At 40.7% G+C, this 18,144-nt stretch overlaps 3 protein-coding genes across 5 annotated transcripts; 1 reads left to right on the plus strand and 2 right to left on the minus strand.

The window, feature by feature from the left end:
- The first annotated feature begins 367 nt into the window (after positions 1-367).
- Positions 368-3,552, plus strand: knop1 (lysine-rich nucleolar protein 1). Of its 3 annotated transcripts, none has more exons than XM_080837022.1 (5): positions 368-566; positions 932-2,077; positions 2,437-2,499; positions 2,762-2,815; positions 2,911-3,552. In XM_080837022.1, the coding sequence occupies exons 2-5, from the start codon at positions 932-934 to the stop codon at positions 3,217-3,219; spliced, it is 1,572 nt and encodes a 523-aa protein (XP_080693148.1). In that variant the 5' UTR covers positions 368-566; the 3' UTR covers positions 3,220-3,552. The 3 variants fall into 3 exon arrangements, with proteins under 3 accessions (XP_080693148.1, XP_080693147.1, XP_080693149.1); XM_080837021.1 differs by having other exon boundaries at positions 368-555; XM_080837023.1 differs by lacking the exon at positions 2,437-2,499 and having other exon boundaries at positions 368-555.
- Positions 3,553-3,648: 96 nt separating this feature from the next.
- On the minus strand, positions 3,649-6,543 carry exosc1 (exosome component 1; the record flags this gene model as incomplete). Its single annotated transcript, XM_080832500.1, has 8 exons — positions 3,649-4,198; positions 4,531-4,615; positions 4,781-4,831; positions 4,937-4,970; positions 5,190-5,278; positions 5,459-5,533; positions 5,746-5,861; positions 6,516-6,543. 8 exons carry the CDS (start codon positions 6,541-6,543, stop codon positions 4,092-4,094), a joined length of 585 nt encoding a protein of 194 aa, XP_080688626.1. The 3' UTR covers positions 3,649-4,091.
- Positions 6,544-7,106: 563 nt separating this feature from the next.
- On the minus strand, positions 7,107-9,517 carry pgam1b (phosphoglycerate mutase 1b). Its single transcript, XM_080853019.1, has 4 exons — positions 9,234-9,517; positions 8,560-8,834; positions 7,998-8,178; positions 7,107-7,824 (listed from the first exon to the last, which is right to left on the minus strand). Exons 1-4 carry the CDS (start codon positions 9,370-9,372, stop codon positions 7,655-7,657), a joined length of 765 nt encoding a protein of 254 aa, XP_080709145.1. The 5' UTR covers positions 9,373-9,517; the 3' UTR covers positions 7,107-7,654.
- Positions 9,518-18,144: the final 8,627 nt, after the last annotated feature.

Consider the following 18,144-nt stretch of genomic DNA (forward strand, 5'->3'; position numbering starts at 1 on the left):
CTAGCGAGATTCAAAGTAATGTAGAGGCAAATCTTTTTCACACACTTCACGTAGAGCATAAACCCTTGAATACTCCATGAAATTGGCTGCGAAATGTAAAAGGTTATGTGATTTGTATCCAGATAAACCGCAGCTCCTGGCAACTTGCGGTTGTTTGACACGTTTGACAGACCTCTGGCGTCAGAGAGCTCCTGTAACAATATGGCGGCGACGCGTTTCGCCGAGGCAACGGGCTGAAGCAGTGGAGGCGGCGTCTACCTATACATGTCTATGGGCGCTCCGGTCTCGAGTAATTCACGAAGAGCGTCATCTGTCGTCAAGGAATATAGCACATTTCATTTCCGGGTTACAGAATCGTCCACGCGTGTTGTACTGCAAGAAGTCTTTCACGCGTGGTAACGAGGTTAGCTGATAATGTTATTTCTTACCAATCCATTCTGAAGTATAAAACAGACCTGACAGTTTCATAACATAACAATTATTTCGGAGTCGTCAGTGGTTAATAATAATATTTCCGTCACGTCATCGTAGTCATAGGATCTGTAAAGAATTAAGGTAAGTAGCCTGTGAGTAAAGTTTTGTAACGGCTGTTGTTTGTGCACATGATGTTAATAGCTTTGGACATTAAATAGTAGTTTATCACCATCAAAGTATGAGTTTGTGCATTTATTATTTGCAAATTACTGAAGTTAAGTCTAGGTCCGTCTTAAATCGTCTTTGTTGGAGTGAGTTACCACAGTCCATTAGTCCCCCTTCCCTCAGTTTACTGAAATCGCTTCCCTCGCACCTTTATGTTCCATGTGCTGGGAATGTTATGGTCTGTTTATGTCTGTTGTGCTGTTTTTCTTTGTTAAGGAGCTGCAAGATTGTATGGTGTTTATGACATAATAGTGTTGTATCAGTTATCTTGTGTATTGTTGTGATGTTACAGATGACAAAATCTAAGACTGCAGTCAAAGTCGAAGGCAAAAAACACAAGGACAAGGAAAAGGAGTGTAGCCTTGAAGAGGTGGCCATGGATGAGGTCACGAATAAGGAAGGGGGCCCCATTGTCACTAAAAGAAAGAAAAAGAAAAAAGAGGTAGTTGGAGAAGAAAATGAGAAAAGGCATATAGTTAAAGGCGAGTCAAAGATGGAAATGGGACAAAATAAGAAAAAGAAAAAAAAGAAAGGATCCAGTGACATTACTGTCTGTGATGATGACATTCTTGAAAAGGAGCAGCATGTAGTGAAGAAATTGGAAAAGAAAGTGGACATTAACTCTGAAGATGATGTACCACTAGGCCATAAAGGTGGAAAGAAAAACAAGACTGGGGAGTTATCATCAGAAAAAGATTGCATGGAAAAAACAAAAAAGAAGAAGAAAGGGAAAAAAGGAAAAGCCGATGAGAGTAACGGTGACAACAGAGAAAGTGGGGCTGAGGACACTGATGAAAAGATAGCAGACATGGAGGGAGGCGCCAGTGTTGAGAGAGAGGCCAAGAAGAGGAAGAGAAAGGAAGCTGCTTATTCTGAAAAGACATGTATGGAATTAGAAGACTCCACTCAAGAGAAGAAAGAAAAGAGGAAGAAAAAGAAACCAGATAGCATAGAGAAAGATGTAACAAGTAACATAAAACAAACAGAAAACAAAAAAGGGAAGAAGAAAAAGACAGGCTGCTATTATTCGAAGGATACGGCAAATACTGACACAGGATCCGACCTAGAAATAATAGAAGAGAAAACCGTGGACAGCATGACAAAAAAGGGCAAAAAGAAAACCAATATTTCTGTTAATACTGAAACGCCTGAGCTGAAAAGCCACGCGCATGGAGAAGAGAAAAAACAGAAAAAGAAAAAAGGAGTTTGTAAAGACGAACATGCACAACAACTTCTCGTTAAGGAGCTGGATGAAGGAGAAGCCAGTGAAACTGCTGTTGTAAATGGGAAGAAAAGAAAGAAGAGCAAAAAGGATTTAACTGAGACGAGTATAGTAGAGACGCCAACGCCGAAGAAGAAAAAGAAACTACCTGAAGAGAGCACTCCAGCAAAGGAAATCAAGAAGGAAAATGATATCAGGGCAGAGCCTCCCATGGAGGTGAGTGTGACCTCGTAGATTTCTGACCATGGCACATATTTAGACAACATGAGTGTCTCCATGTAAGGCCATCTCCCAACCATCCATGTTATTATTCAGTTTGACAAATGATAATGGTGACTTCACTGATGTAGGATTAGGCTGAACGCTGATCAGGAGGTCCATAGCCGTGGTGCTGGCTACTTTGTGGTCCGGTTTAGAGTGATTTTAGAATGGATTATTAGGTTACCGGTGACCTACAGACACCCTTGGTTTTTAAACAAACTGGGACATGAAATGGCATACTCATGTAAGCACTGAGGGAACTTTTACTGGGTTTAATCTATACATGTATTTTGTAATTTTCCCTGTGTTTACAGGTGACCGAAGTGGTCTTTTTGTCAGAGAGGCCTGGTAACAAGGATGAAATTTTGATTGACCAGGTATCTGCTAAGGGAGAGAATCTCGTTAGCCATTTGTGTCCATTCTGACTTGTTACACTCTGTGTGCTATTTTGAAAGTTCATTATATATATGTCGATTGGTCTGCATATTTATTTATTCTTATCATCGAACGAATGAATGAAACCACCCCAAACCAATGTAGGATAGAAACATAGACAAGTAATCCTATGTAGGATGTACTTTTGTCCCATTGTCAACAGTTCATAGTATGACGGTGGAACTTATTTGTATATCATCTTAGGAACGAAGATTGGCCCTTCAAAGAGACATTGACAAGGAATCACAGCCCAAACCGGTCAGTCCTTCAGTTAACTGCAACCATTAGTTTCTGATTTTCATTCACTGTTTCATTCAATGTTACTAATCCTACTCACTTTTCCCTTTTGTTAGGCTTTGGGGCAGTGGGGCACCGCCCAGTTTGACAGTTCCGACCAACAGCAGAAATTCTTGCGGCTGATGGGTGGCTTCAAGAAAGGCAATCAACTCGGCACATCAAGTGTTGGGGCGCAACCAAACATGGCACTCGGGAAAGAGGGGCAACAGAGCTTGCAGCAAAAACTCCTGGGACAATTTGAGTGTGCGCAAAATCGTAGAAAAGACTTTACAAACAGAGGGGCAGGACTTGGGTTCAGCGCACCAAGCACTAACAAGTTCTCTATTGATGTAAATGCCAGCCGCTCAATGAAATTTGACGACTGACCGTTCACATCCATTCAGTTGCATGGGACTTACGTGTAACACTAGGATGAACAGGCCTGATGTTTGCCTGGCCGATGGAAAAACAGGTCATCTCTCTTGAAGAGTAGGTTTTTGTATTGCCTGTCAACAAATAACGCCTTCCTGGCAGCCCAGTTGAGAAGGCCTTTACAAGCGTCTCAGGAATATATAATATTTCACCTAAATAAGCCTACTTTCTAATAGCCCTGCTACATTAAATGCACATTCCTGTTCGTGCAGTGGCAATAATGTCTGTGATGTTTATGTTAATTCTGTAATTTTCTGTGATGGATTATGTGAACTACAGTTCTATAAAATCAGTCAAATAACTAAGTTGAGAGGTTTACATGTTTCGCACAACATTTCATATAGTTTTTCCACACATCATCCAGGGAATAGACTCAACTTGGCTTTGTTGGGACATATCCATTTATTTGTTACCAAAGAGCTCATGACCTCTTAGGAAATACATAGAAAGGAGAAGCTCTGAAATAGTAAAAAAAAAAAGAGAGGAAAAAGTAAGAAGTGAAATGATAGAAAGAAATGTTCCCAATCTCTAGATCACGCTCAAGGCTTAAACAAGAAAACTTTGCCGCCATGTTGACCTTTCACTTGAAAAAGTCCTTTTTCCTTGTACTTCAAAATCCTGTTCTGGTTGCTGGTTCTGCCTTGGAAGTCTTCATGGTCTGTTTCATCATAGCAAAAGAACATTGTAGTCGTTTAGTTTCAAACGAGGTCTGATGCACAGAACCCTTTGGACGTGAGCCTCATGGTGTGCACTGTTGCGTTCCATTTGTGTTGTTTACGAGGGAAGCTGTGTGTTCCTGGCGAGCTGCAGGGCGTGCGGGCGGTGTTCACGCCTGGAGGTACTCGGGCTGCACCCGCGCCACCTTGCGGAACTCCTTTGCGTGGGTACGGGGACACTGCATCTCACACCAGCTGACTGGCACCATCTGGGCACCTGAGAAGAGGAGATCAGAGCACTGATGTGATATAAATAATTCATTTTCACTGGCCATAGACTAGCAGGATAGTACTTTTACACATGTGTAGCTGCACACTAAAGCAATGGAAGCATGTTATTGTTTTAATTTAGTTTCAAGGACAAGGATGTGGATTATAGACTAATGTAAATCCAGTTTTGTGGCTAGTCAAAATACGTGTCCATACACATTACCCAATGCTGCAGGCTTTAGTCTTTTCTGTGCCACACATACAGTGATTTAAAGTTGGTTGATAAGGCCTTAAAAGTAGTTCAACTCGTTATGACATAACTTGGCAGTGTGTTCTCACCTGCTTCACTGTGGGCCACCACAACACCGAGCTCATTTTCTGCCGTTGTCAAGAGATAATTGGACTGCACATCACCGAGGGAGATCTAATGCTATGGTCAAGGTTAAGAGCTGCAGCAAGATATGAGAATAGTATAATGGAGAAATGAATGTAATGCAAACTGCCTTAGTCCTCAGAGATCCTACTAAAACAGAAAAGCAGCACACACATTGATGTTATGCTGCAATAGAGCAACTTGTTTGAAGGATACCACTTTAGCAAGGACGATGTCACCAGGTCGAAAGGATTTATAGGTTTCAACCTGAAGCAGAATTAACTTGTTATTAAGAAAGTATTGTCATATATAATGCATTAAACCAAATATGCCAGCCCAGTATACATATGAAATGTATGTAGACATTCTTGCCTTGTCTTTTTCTGTTGCTCTTACATCTTCTTTCCTTAAAAGAAAAAGAAAAAGGTGTCTAAGTTACTGCATGAGGCGATAAAGCATCACAACAGAGCAGTGATTTGATGCATTTTGAGAGGGAAAACCAAAAGCCAACAATGCCTTTTACAACATTTGCAAAAGCATTATTTAAATATACACAGATACAAACATGTAAGAGAATCAAATCTGCAACCCCTCAGTACTAGCCCTCAATACATGTTCAAGTTACCTTATGGTTCCCCTGAACCGGTCCTTTAGTGGTGTGGAGCCAACATAGAGGATGTGAACCTTGGCAAACCTCGGGTTGATACTCGTCACCTATACAGAAAGCAGGAACGTCTTAAAAATAAACAATCTCCCAGTTTCTCCTATAGTTTTATAATATAGCGTTTGCAATCCAGTTTGACCTGAATTGACCAGGATTGCTGTATTCACAGCATAATGCGTCTTGAAAACAGGAGTAAAATAACACGCACAAACTAATTCATGTATTCTTACCTTGCAGGTTACTATAGCACCAACGTCAGGTAATAACTGCGTCTCCGTCTCCTTTACAACGGACATGACGGGTAGCTGAAAAGGGCAAATTCATTTTCAATGTCAACACAGTCATTCCATGCAGGTCAGACTCGTGCTACGACCTGAAAACTATGCAATCTTACTACTTTCCAAAGTATGCAAATGAAAACTTAATCCCTAACCTTTTCAGCTGAACCACTAATCCCTGTTTACGCAATATCTTAAAAAAAAATTCTCACACTGATTTAAGTAGTTCACACACCCACCTCCTCCCCTTCGTTTTTTCTCAGCACGTAGCCCGCAAGAGATGCGAAGATATAGCCATGTCGTAGGTACGTGCCCGTACCGGGTATGCAATCTTCAGTACTGCAAAGCCTTTCACCTGAAATATTAAATTATGTATTTCGATCAGAACAGCAGGATCAACAGCACGCAGGCAGAAAAATAAAGAAGGCATCTGCTTTTAGCTAACGAAAAGTAACCAGCATACAACTTTATGTTCACCTGATTGAATTGATCCATTATGCACCACTGTGTTAAATTACTATGAATTCGCTGCTTTCTCTGTTTACTGCAAAAATCGCCTGGAGTCCTTACCAAAAAGATTTGCCAAGGTGAATCAAAGCGTTCATGAAGGAATGTTTGGAACTATTTTGTTCACGCCCCAGGTGGTGGGCAGGACCCAACAAACTAGTTGGTTTGATACTAAGCTGAAAATGAGGAAAACACTATTTCCCGAAATCTCCTGTTAAATCATAAAATAACATCAAACAGAGAAAACTCCAGATACTCATAAAAAAAACTGTCAAATTTGTATCGTCATCATTGCCTACTCCATATTTCGAGAACGTGTGGTGCTACTGAAGCATGCTCAATTCACGTTCTGATACAAGGCAAAGCCGTATGCGCTGGAGGCCTTTCGACAACTCTAAAAACTTGCCAGGCACAAGTTAAAGCTATTACCGAGACATATTTGCGTTAACTTTCTCGAAATCACAGAAATTAATTCACGTTTGATTATTTTCAGCACACCTACCTGGAACACACAGCTTCATCGGCGACATGTTTTCAAGCAGAGACAAGTCATAGCCAATTGGATGAAAAAGGGGAACCGAGGTTTTCTGTAATTGGTCAGTCGATATGTGACGTTTCAGTAGTCCCTAACCGCCATATTTGTTGAGGCAAACTGTCAATTTGCATACCTCAGCACAAGAGTATAGTTATTTAGTACAGTCAACTATAAAAAAATGTATAAATGTATAAAGAATATATTTTGCAATTATTTCCTACATGATACATCGAAAACCTGCTTCAAACAACCACATTAGCAGAGGAGTAAATATTTACTGAAATATTGTAGATAATCAGTTAAATGGAAGTACATACACAACTTTTAAAGACAAAACAAGAATTGCAATATTCAAGGTAAAATCAAGTTTTTACTCATTTAAAATTGTACAGCATTTTGTCTTCTCATTAATGACAAATATTATGACACAAATCATAGTAACAGAATGGTATGCAGCATAGACTGGAATAAGATGACATTATAGACTGTATAATATTAATCTAGCTTTCTAGAATAATATAGAAGAGCTTACAAGAATATTCAAAGCAGAGTCCTTATTTCAGGACCCTTAAAATGCAGTCAGTCACATGAATACTTGGGATTGTATATGAAAGCAATATCAGAGAGGCCTGTATTATAGAATGAACAATTGTCAAAACATCAGTGCGAAAACCTCTAACATATGGATTTTTGGGAAGCATCATATCTATTTTAGCAGCAATTTATCCTGCCTGATTGAGTATTATGTTGACTAGCTATGGTTATTGTCACATAGAGATTTCCATGATACTGTTTCACATATTTGGGGTATCACTATTTCATTTTATTTCTCAACTTTACAAACTTTTATAGCTTTGGAACACATGGCAATTTGCAGCTATAAGCTTTTCTGGTTATAGGTTTACAATATATTATTTGAAATACCCACAAAATAATTTCATGCACCTCTTATCTAATTTGTATAGCTTCCGTGGTGAATTAAGTGACAGTGAATCAGCAGTATACAGACTATATTGGGATAATCTTGCATGAATAATTCAAGAGAGAATGTTGTTTCACCTTCACACTCCTAACATTATGCTACCCTCCATCGTGTTTCTTTGCCTCTATTTTTTGGCCTTGCCCTGCGCTGCCACAGCCTCCATGGCTTTGCGCACGGTCTCCTCATCCCCCAGGAACTGCATGGGTTTGACAGGCTTCAGGTTCTTGTCCAGTTCATACAGGATGGGGATACCCGTGGGCAAATTCAACTCCATAATTGCTTCATCTGACATACCTTGGAAAAGACACAGTAGATAGTATTAAATTCACATATTTTAAACAACACATACAGATTTGAATAAGTTTGATAAATCTTGTAATTGCACTAGTCCTGAGTGAGAAAACCTAACTGTCTGTGTAATTCTACATTACAGCTTCATCAGCAGTGTAGCGGTCCAGGAATCTTACCCTCAAGGTGCTTGACAATGCCCCTCAGACTGTTGCCATGGGCAGCAATCAGAACCCTTTTGCCCTCTTTGATCTGTGGGACAATTTCTTCATTCCAGAATGGCAATGCCCGTGCAATTGTGTCCTTCAGGCTCTCACAGGAAGGTAGTTGGTCCTCTGTTAGGTCGGCATAACGACGGTCCTGCAAGAACAGTGTTTACAGCTGTTATCACACAAATTGTGTTTCAAGGCAAGTTAAGACCATTTTGAACACAAAGTGTGTTTTAACACATTTTGTAACTTTAGGGTCCCTAAATTCATTGATGGACAACTGCTTACGAGCAAAGCCCACCGCTAAATTATTACCATAAAAGAGATCATAAGCACAAATATGGGTGGGTCAGCGCAATGCTCCCACACGCCACAAAACAGCATAACTTCACGTGTAACAGACTTTGCTTGTTGCCCGTCAATGAAATTGGGGCCCTAGGTCTATAGGCTTGTAATAAACCAGTACATATGGGGTAAGTTTAGCAGTAGGCCTATGTAAAGCTAAATTAATGCCCTCTGTTATGTGGTTCACCTTGCTGATGTTAGTGTAGAAGTCATGATCCTCTTCCATAGATGGTGGCGGGATGTCAAATGAACGTCTCCAGATCTTCACCTGGGCCTCCCCGTGCATAGCAGCCGTCTCAGCTTTGTTTAACCCAGTTAGACCACCATAGTGCCGTTCGTTCAGACGCCAGGTCCGGTGCACTGGGAGCCACATCTGGTCAATCTGTTCCAGAACTAACCACAGGGTTCTGATTGCTCGCTTGAGAACTGAAGTGTAGCATACATCAAATTCATAACCGGCGTCTATGGACACAGAGGATAAAAGGAATGTCACAGGTTATGGAATGTGTGTGCAGCACTTAGAAGTGCAGAACTGGTACAATGTACCCTTCTGCTGAGAATGACAGACTATGAGCGTGTCACTGGTCAGTATGAATGCTATAGACAAGCCTGCTCTTGCCAAAAAAACGAATCTAATGCAGTCCTCCCTAAACATCACCTTTCTGATCATGCTGCAACAATTACATTTAAAATGGCAATTCCTCCCAATGTAGTCGTTAGACCGTTTCATAATATAGGCCTATGAAACCGCAGTTGTACAGCTACCGGTTTTCCTCTTGCGTAACTAGATTCTCATCAAGACGGTGTGCTTAATCCAAAGCCATGGAATAGATCATGGATGCAGTTGTGAGAGAACATCACCTTGCAAGGCGACACCACCTCTCTTGGCCTCCTGGACTCCCGTGTCACTTAAGTCGGCATCGAACCAGCCGCAGAAGCGGTTTTCCTGATTCCAGCAGCTCTCACCATGACGAATCAACACCAGTTTGTAAGCGGCCATCCTTATAGGTTGTCTTGCTTCGCAATATTTCCGGAAACTGAAGGATACAACGTTCCTTTTTAAGTGTGCCGAAAATATGCGCAACGACCCCGTGCGAAACAGCCTTAACACGCTCGGATCAAGGTACAGGATGCTGACAGGGATATATTTGGGTTCGACAGAGATGTCCGAAGGCACGGCCTCAAACGGTCACGTTCGTAATGTCTGTCGCGAGAAGACGTTTCCTGCCTATGTAAACCAATCAGGATTCAAGTACAGGAAGAGGACAGTAGCAGCCATCGTGTATTTCTGCACGTCACAATCGATGACCATATGACCTTCGGTGACAAGAATCAGATCTAATGGCATTTTAGAAAAAAAATATATATACAGTACTGTGCAAAAGTTTTAGGCAGGTGTGAAAAAATGCTGTAAACTAAGAATGCTTTCAAAAATGGAAGTGTTAACAGTTTATTTTCATCAATTCTTCAAAAAATTAACAAAATGCAGTGAAGGAACAGAAGAAAATTCTAAATTAAATCAATATTTGGTGTGACCACCCTTTGCCTTCAAAATAGCATCAATTCTTCCAGATACACTTGCGCAGTTTTTGAAGGAACACGGCTGGTAAATTGTTCCAAACATCTTAGAGAACTAACCACAGATCTTCTGTGGATGTAGGCTTCCTAAAATTCTTCTGTCTCTTCATGTAAACCCAGACAGACTCGATGATGTAGAGATTAGGGCTCTGTGGGGGTCATACCATCACTTGCAGGACTTTCTGTTCTTCTTTAAGCTGAAGATAGTTGTTAATGACATTGGCTGTATGTTTGGGGTTATGTTCCTGCTGCAGAATACATTTGGTGCCAATCATACGCCTCCCTGATGGTATTGCATGATGGATTAGTATCTGCCTGTATTTCTCAGCATTGAGGACACCATTCATCCTGACCAAATCTCCAACTCCACTTGCAGAAATGCAGCCCCAAACTGGAAAGGAACCTCTACCATGCTTCACTGTTGCCTGCAGACTCTCATTATTTTACCTCTCTCCAGCCTCCAGCGAACAAACTGCCTTCTTCTACAGCCAAATATTTCTAATTTTGACTCATCAGTCCAGAGCACCTTCTGCCATGTTTCTGCACCCTAGTTTCTATGTTTACGTGCTTAGTTCAGTCACTTGGCCTTGTTTCCTTGTTGGGGTAGAGCTTTTTGGCTGCAACTCTTCCATGAAGACCACTTCTGGCCAGACTTCCCCGGACAGTAAATGTCTGTACCTGGGTACCACTGGTTTCTGCCAGTTCTGAGCTGATGCCACTGCTTGAAATCTTCCGATTTCGAAGGTAAATAAGCTTGATGTGTTTTTCATCAGCTGCATTAAGTTTCCTTGGCTGAACACTGCGTCTACGATCCTCAACGTCTTCTTCAAAAGAGCTGGAACTGCACATTTTGAAACCCCTGTCTGCTTTGAAATCTTTGTCTGGGAGAGACCCTGCTGATGCAGTATAACTACGTTGTGTCTTGTTGCTGTGCTCAGTCTTACCATGTAAATGGATAAAAAATAAACATTTATTGTTTACATTTTTCAAAGCATTCTTAGTTCATAGCATTTTTTCACACCTGCCTAAAACTTTTGCACAGTACTGTATATATATATATATATATATTATTGTTCTGATTTTATACTCTTTTCACATGGCACTTAAGAAAACACATGTTGACCATAAATGCTCTTTACATCCTTTATTTTGTGTCCACACTCAGGAACCTATTTAAAACTAACAAATGTTGGTTTAATCAGTCATTTATTTCAGGTGCTGTAGGTGCTTTCATGTGGCTTGAAGAGCAGTCTTTGACGTTGTCTAGCGGTTTTCCTCTTCTGTCTGAATCCTTTCAGTTGCTCCCTGAAGTCAAGATGACGCATTGGCACGTACCCCCTGGGCTCGCATAGGTCCTGTTGAATACAAAATAACTAGTCATTCTGTGGCCGCTGCTCATGATCAAACCCCCTGTTTGGGACATTAATAGCAGGAAATTACAGTGAGAACTGATGAAAGACAAAATAAGGAAATAAAGTGCTGTCTCAGTTGTGTGGTTATTCATCACGACATACCGGAAAGCCCAAGAAGAAGTGTTTGTAGCCCCCGTGTAGGAGATACACCTCGGGGTGGTAGAGATGGGGATAAACACCTGAATGGAGGTTCCGGTCCAGTCTTCTCAAGTATTTGCATCTAAGGCAGACGATAAACACTATGACCATTTACAATGGCCATGTTTTATAACATGTAATAAACAGATTTGAACTCAGTAGCAGAGACTGCTACTGAAAGCAATTGTATGTGTGTAGACATGCACAGGTGATGATGATGATGCTCTCACAGTCGTGGTCCCCTTTCTGAAGACAGTTCACAGTGAAATATCAGAAGCTTTCTTGCTGATTTGCTCTGCAGCGGTGGTAGAGGTACTGGCAGTGTCTGTGGAGAGCTGGAGCTCTGCTCCTCACTGGGTGACACACACAGCAAACCAAAGACAGAGCCCACGTGTGGGGACATGGACTCAGGCTCTCCTGAGGGGGAGAGGGGACCGAGGGCCAGACCGTGATGAAAAGCCTTTTGGACCTGAGCTTCTGTGTGGAGGTTCACCGCACCCTGCCAAACAGTGACAATGAAGATATGTTAGGATATATAAGATTCATGAAAAAAGAAATCAGTCTGTAGCGTTGTACTATTTGGAGTGACTACAGTTGGAATTCAAAATGTTTTGAGTCTGAATAACAATTGGCAATATTTGAAGCTGGTCACATTCAGCCGATAATTTTAAGACAAACTACTATACTTTACAATATATCTGTAATGGTGTTACTGAACATCATACAAATGGTAGGTCCTACATGTCGTGAGGTTGAATAACTTCACAAACTATGTCTACCTGCCCCTTGTGTATTTCAGATATACTACAGTACATTTGTACCTTAATGTGACCTCCAAGATATTCATAAGGGTAGCGGCAATCAATGACCAGGAAATCCTCCACTGTTGACCTAAACTCTCCATTCAACAATGAAGCCACCTAGTGGACAGAAAGACTTGTGAAAAACATTCATAGATGGGTGCAGAAATAAACATTGTATTGAAGCGTGCATTTTCCAGTAGTATAAGTATAATCTTCCCTTTTTATTTTAATCGACAACTTCAGACATTTCTGTTGTGTCTGCCAAAAGGAATAATCAAGATGTTCTGAACATTTTTAAGTGAATCCTTCTTCAATTTTTCAACTAAGTTGATTAGCTGCATTTATATCTTATAGTCTTTTAATGCTGTGAAGATACTGTAAGTACCATTTCATCTTAAATATTCCAAAAGAGGCTCACAAAAAGCTTCCTGATAATGTCCTGCAAACACAAATGAAGGTATACATATAAGCATGTCTGTGCTGCTCACCACAATACTAGATTGTCAACTCTGAAAATGGCAGGTAATTTACACTGTATATCTGATCATTCATACTGTATTGGCTGACACACAATAAAGATCTTGATCCACTTGTTTGATGGGAAGAACGTGCATCTGAGAAAAAAATACAGATCTTATTACTTCATGTGTAGAGAGACTGCATCATCATTTTTACTGAATCATTGTCATCATTTTGATCACATTTCTTGAATTCTGAGTTAACTACTCTGATGAATGGATCCCATTTTAAATATTCAAAACATTTAACTATGCCTTCGAGATTGATAGAAAGGAAATATTTATGTCTTTAAGATAAGATGAAGACCATTTGGGAAGCCTCCTGACCCACCTTGCTGAAGTCTCCTATGAGGTGGTTTTCTGCCCCTGGTTCTAGAATCTGAGTCTGGTTTGGATGGTATGTGGACCTGAGTCGGCTCAGGGAGAGCAAAGCCTGCAGGGTTCAAATTACCAGGTCATTAAGGACTGTTACCGCAAACCTGACTCAGTGTCAGAGAAAACAAAGCAACTTGATCCATAACGAGTACCTTCAGCTAATCAATGGGTCATCTCACCATGTCATCCTCTGTCGCCATCGTCTCTTCATTCTCTTGGGAGAGTGTGACCTCTGCTGGTGAAGTATGGCACTGTTCCTTGGCCAAAGAGACCCCTCGATTTACTGGGTTTGGAAAACGGGATGACAGCTTCACACGCACACACTTCTATTGGTACAAAGAGATGAATTAACTAGTTATGAAAAGGCATTTGAAATAAGTCATCCATCCAAAATGTCTGTATTTCATCATGAGATGAATTTAAAGGGCCTGAGTATAACTGCAACTAAGTCTTTGGACACAATTAAAGACACTGATTAATACAACGAGTATTCAGTCGGGTTGTTTAATTTAGGGTTTCAATCGAAGTCTGAATGATCTACTAAGGCACGAAAATATTGCTTACCAGTTTTGGAGCGAAGTATCTTGGTGACAACCTACCAGAGAGACAGAAATATAAACTCAAAGATTGTGGTAATGCTGTTGGAACATCCTTGGTTATAGATGGAGTCCATGTTCTTACCTCTCTCTGCTTGCTACATGTTTGATGGAATTCCTCACTGAAAAAAAAAGGCTTTTAAAAACTATACAGTATTTTTGAAAGGCACCATGTCTGAGAATCAAAAGGGTTCAACGTTTTAAAAGAATATCACTTATTATATACATGTCCATGACAGGGATAGCTCAGTGTGGGTTCTTCAAAGACTGCGGAATTCCACATGAAGATTCTCAAACTCAGTGACAGCCAAAGGCAACACACAGGAATACAGTGCAAAGCGGTCCTTTTGTCATTCTGTCAAGTTAATAATTGTAAGTCTCATTATTATTATTTTTGACAAAAAATGCATCTGGGATGGAAAGAGCTGAAATTGTATTTCATCTTTTTCTAAGGATCCGAATAGTTCTGTCAAACCTTTGCTGAACCTGTTTTTAAATGCACTTCTGTCATGTTTTAAGCCGAGTGCTTAATATAGCAGAGATGTGGTTAAATCCTCAGACGTGCCCAAACCTGTTGGCGTCTCTAACTGAGGCAGTCTTTTGTGTGTGCGCTGTGCTCCCGGGGGGGAATGTGACTCTGGCGTCTGCTTGAGATATCTCCATGGAGTATTCCTGGGAATGAAACAGATGACAGGATGTTTGTTAGGCTTCATTAGGCTAGTTTCTTCCTTCATTGACTTTATCAAAGTCCTATGCCGTCTCTGTATAGGTATCTAGCTTGGGTGCATGGTCTCTCACAAAGTAGCCCTGTTAACATCAACAATTATGACATAGGATATATTAAATGATATAATTATATAATACATAGGCTATATCACCAATTAATGACCTTGTTGTGGTAAAAGCTGTGAGAAGCATATTTTCCTCTTCTGTTTACATTGACTAAATAATGATGACTGGATTGGCATGAGATGAACACAGTGCAAATGTGCAGTCAAAATATTTAGAGGGCATGCAGGCTAAGGAGAATATCATAGAACAGGTACAACAGACAGAATGCTATTGACGAGACACCAGCCACTTTTCAAGGTGAAGTTGACACTGGTGCCATGGTCTCGTCCATTGTCAACGCTGACTCAACCTGGCGGCTCTTGCATATATCATATATGATAGTTGAGTTGATATGAGTTGTTCTGAAATGCAGAATAGGTCCACAACCTCATCATTGTCTCCAAGAAAAATGGTGACATCAGAATCTGATTAGACCCTACTTGATTGGGATCATCCCCTACAGGGCCTGGGAAGATGCTCAACACTTCTCAACACTAGATGCTAAGAGTGGATACTAGACCAAGATATTGAGCAAAGAGAGCCAGCTTCTCACAGCATTAACCACTCAATTCAAGAAGTACTGTTTGGTCAGTTTACCATTTGGGCTCCATATCGTCAGCGATATTTTGTAAACCAATGGATGGAGCCTTGGCTCACGGATGATGGTTAAAAAATTAGGGATAATGTAGTCCGCCGGGTAGTTTCGGAAAATAGGACTAACAGGTCTTGTTTCGTCCTGAGTGGATTTATTTTCCGATGGTGACCGACGAACTATTATATAGCCTACGAATACTTGCAAAAGGAATATATTCCGCCAAAATTCCACTTGTTAATGATTTTGTTCCGTTTCCTGACGTCCGCTCAGAATACAAACAATGTTCTTCACGCAAACAGTATTTTAAAGTGTCAGGTTTTGAACAGCAACCTACCACTTGCTAACTTCAAGTTATAGTGAAGTGAGCGGACTACTTGGAATGATATGAAATGCGTAATCAGACATGGTTGAAGTGCATCTAAACTAGCGAAATGCTAACTAACAGAGCAAAACTATGTTTAAATCCAGAAATATACCACCAAAATAAACCATGAGAGTACGATTTTGAAAGCGTATGTCTGCGAAGATTATAAACAAAACTCACGTTTCCTGGCAGTGAAGACTGTAGAACAGGAGAGTCAGATCAGAAACAGGTGAAGAGCATCCTGCAGGTGACAGGCTCAGTGGGGACATTTCACCATTCCAAACGTTTTTTTGCAGAGGGGTGTCCATCAATGCTCCTCAAACGCTGGAGAAGTTGAACTGAAAATGAATGTATTAGAGTACCAAATAGCAGCCAAATATCTGCTTTTCCTAAGTTTACTTCAGCAATATGGAACCAGCCCTGTGTTCACATCAATGGGCTAGTGAAAATCCCCTTCGTGTGAGAATACTTTCTACTCTCCCCATACTACTGTTGCTACAACAAACACGTGCAGCCACAACCTCCTCCCATTCCCCAGGGGCTCGGTCGACCCGCCTTTAGGACAGCTCTTGCCGCTTGTCACTATGGGTCTTTCTCACCTGGATACACCACGTTTACAATGTGGACACTGGAGGCCCAAAAATAATAACAGGTGTAAATCTAATCTGGTTAAAACATCTGGTAGGCGCTAGAGAACACTGTACACCAAAACCTCCAGACACAGGAACAGTTTCTTCCCCCATGCTTCTCACTAAAGAACAGTTGAGTTAACTACAAATTATTATATGTATTTATTTTATTCTAAACTGTTGTGTTATACTGTCTAATTCTGTGTAAGTATATTGAGAGCAACTAAACCTGGAGTCAAATACCTTGTATATGTAAACTCACTTGGCCAATAAACATGATTCTGATTCTGATTCTGATTAAAGCGACACTATGCAACAATTTGTCCCTTTTAGAGGAATGGTTTTATAGGCAACTAGTTTTAGTACAATCCTCAAACACATTTTGATAGCGTAGGACAAATTAACACCTGTGTCTTTCCCACTAACCATCCGGGATATGCCTTATGCAGTTCTGTGTTCCGGGCTGGAACACCCTGCAAAATGGAAGAGAAGCTTTCACAGCATGATATTACCAACTGTCCTGCCAAAAGACACCAGCTGCTGGTAAGCTTTTATCAGTGTCAACTGGGCTGTTGGTTAGGGGTGTGTTCAAAATATCGATACGGGGATACATCGTCGCGGGCCTCTTTACGATGCGTGTATCGATACGGAGGCGTCAGTATCGATACTTCACGTGCAAAAAAAAAAAAAAAAAAAAGCGTCTACTTGGTTCATGTGCCTGCCTGCATACTTTGCCCATCATCCAGTTGATGGTATAATTTGAAAGCAGAGTTTCTGTAGAATCCACATGAGGTGAGAAATATGTTATGATGTACTGTCAAGGAGTTACAGGCAATTTTTTTTTGTTATAAGCCTAAAATATCGGGATACGTATCGTATACGTACGTATCGCATGTATCGCGATACATATCGTATCGCGACCCCTGTATCGGGATGCGTATCGTATCGCGAGGTGGTTGGCGATACCCACCCCTACTGTTGGTGGTGTTTGCATGCCTTTTAGGTAGTTAGCTTGCTAGTTTTGGAACTGAAGTCCTTATTGCTGCTTTAAAATGACAAGAATAAACTGTTTATTGAAATGTGATTAAACTAAGATACCTGTATAAAATAAAGCAGACTATTCTTTATTGACCAAAGAAGCACAATTTTCTGTAATTTTACAAAAAAATACTTTTAAAATGCGTTGCATTGTCAAATGGTCCTGGGGTAGCTTACAAAATCATGCATCTACTTGTAGCTAATTTAAACATGCGTATCATGGTAGGCTACAGGCAAATGATGCAGCAAATAGCAAATCAGAGGTGTGAATATGCCCAGATCATGGGTCACCAGCATCAAGCTATACTATACATGACAGTGCAGGGGGGTGCTAAGTCAAAGACCAGAAGATCGAGAAAGAGAGGTAAAACACTAATTGTACAAACTGTCATTTCCTACAGCTTCTTTACTGTTAGTGACAATCAGACGCAGGTGTATCTCTGTTGGTATACTTTCAATGATGTCATACCCTTACAATAACACTTACAAGTCATTGGGTTGGCTTGGTTTGGTTGACTGTCTGTTTGTTTGTTTGTTTGTTTGTTTGTTTATCAGCAGGATTATGCAGGGCAGTGATATAGTGTTTGTAAAAGTTTTCATTTTTTCCTGTTTTTGGTTTGTTTGTTCTGAGGTTTTTTTTCCCCACCAATATTGGGTTGACAATCACTTCCACATTTTTTGGACGCAGACCAAATTTTGTGCATTTTGTCCAAATGTCAATATCTTATGGACAGCTTACGATAAATATTAGAGGGCACGGTGGCTCAGGTGCTTGCACTGCCGCCTCAAAGCAAGAAGGTCATGGTTTCAATTCCTGCATGTTCCTCCCCAGACCTTCTGTGCTCAGGTGGGCTATCTCCCAGGCCTTTCTGTGTGGAGTTTGCATGTTCACCCA

The sequence above is a fragment of the Sprattus sprattus genome (assembly GCF_963457725.1).
Source record: "Sprattus sprattus genome assembly, chromosome: 1".
Lineage (NCBI taxonomy): Eukaryota > Metazoa > Chordata > Actinopteri > Clupeiformes > Clupeidae > Sprattus > Sprattus sprattus.

What these genes read in the sequence shown, in the direction of transcription:
- knop1 (XM_080837022.1), top strand. Translation starts at nt 932, where the DNA reads ATGACAAAATCTAAGACTGCAGTCAAAGTCGAAGGCAAAAAACACAAG. An exon ending in ATGAAATTTTGATTGACCAG is followed by an intron (nt 2,500 to 2,761) that starts GTATCTGCTAAG and finishes ATATCATCTTAG; the next exon opens with GAACGAAGATTGGCCCTTCA. An exon ending in AGGAATCACAGCCCAAACCG is followed by an intron (nt 2,816 to 2,910) that starts GTCAGTCCTTCA and finishes CCCTTTTGTTAG; the next exon opens with GCTTTGGGGCAGTGGGGCAC.
- pgam1b (XM_080853019.1), bottom strand. Translation starts at nt 9,372, where the DNA reads ATGGCCGCTTACAAACTGGTGTTGATTCGTCATGGTGAGAGCTGCTGG. An exon ending in AGGTGGTGTCGCCTTGCAAG is followed by an intron (nt 8,835 to 9,233) that starts GTGATGTTCTCT and finishes CTGTGTCCATAG; the next exon opens with ACGCCGGTTATGAATTTGAT. An exon ending in TCTACACTAACATCAGCAAG is followed by an intron (nt 8,179 to 8,559) that starts GTGAACCACATA and finishes CTGTTCTTGCAG; the next exon opens with GACCGTCGTTATGCCGACCT.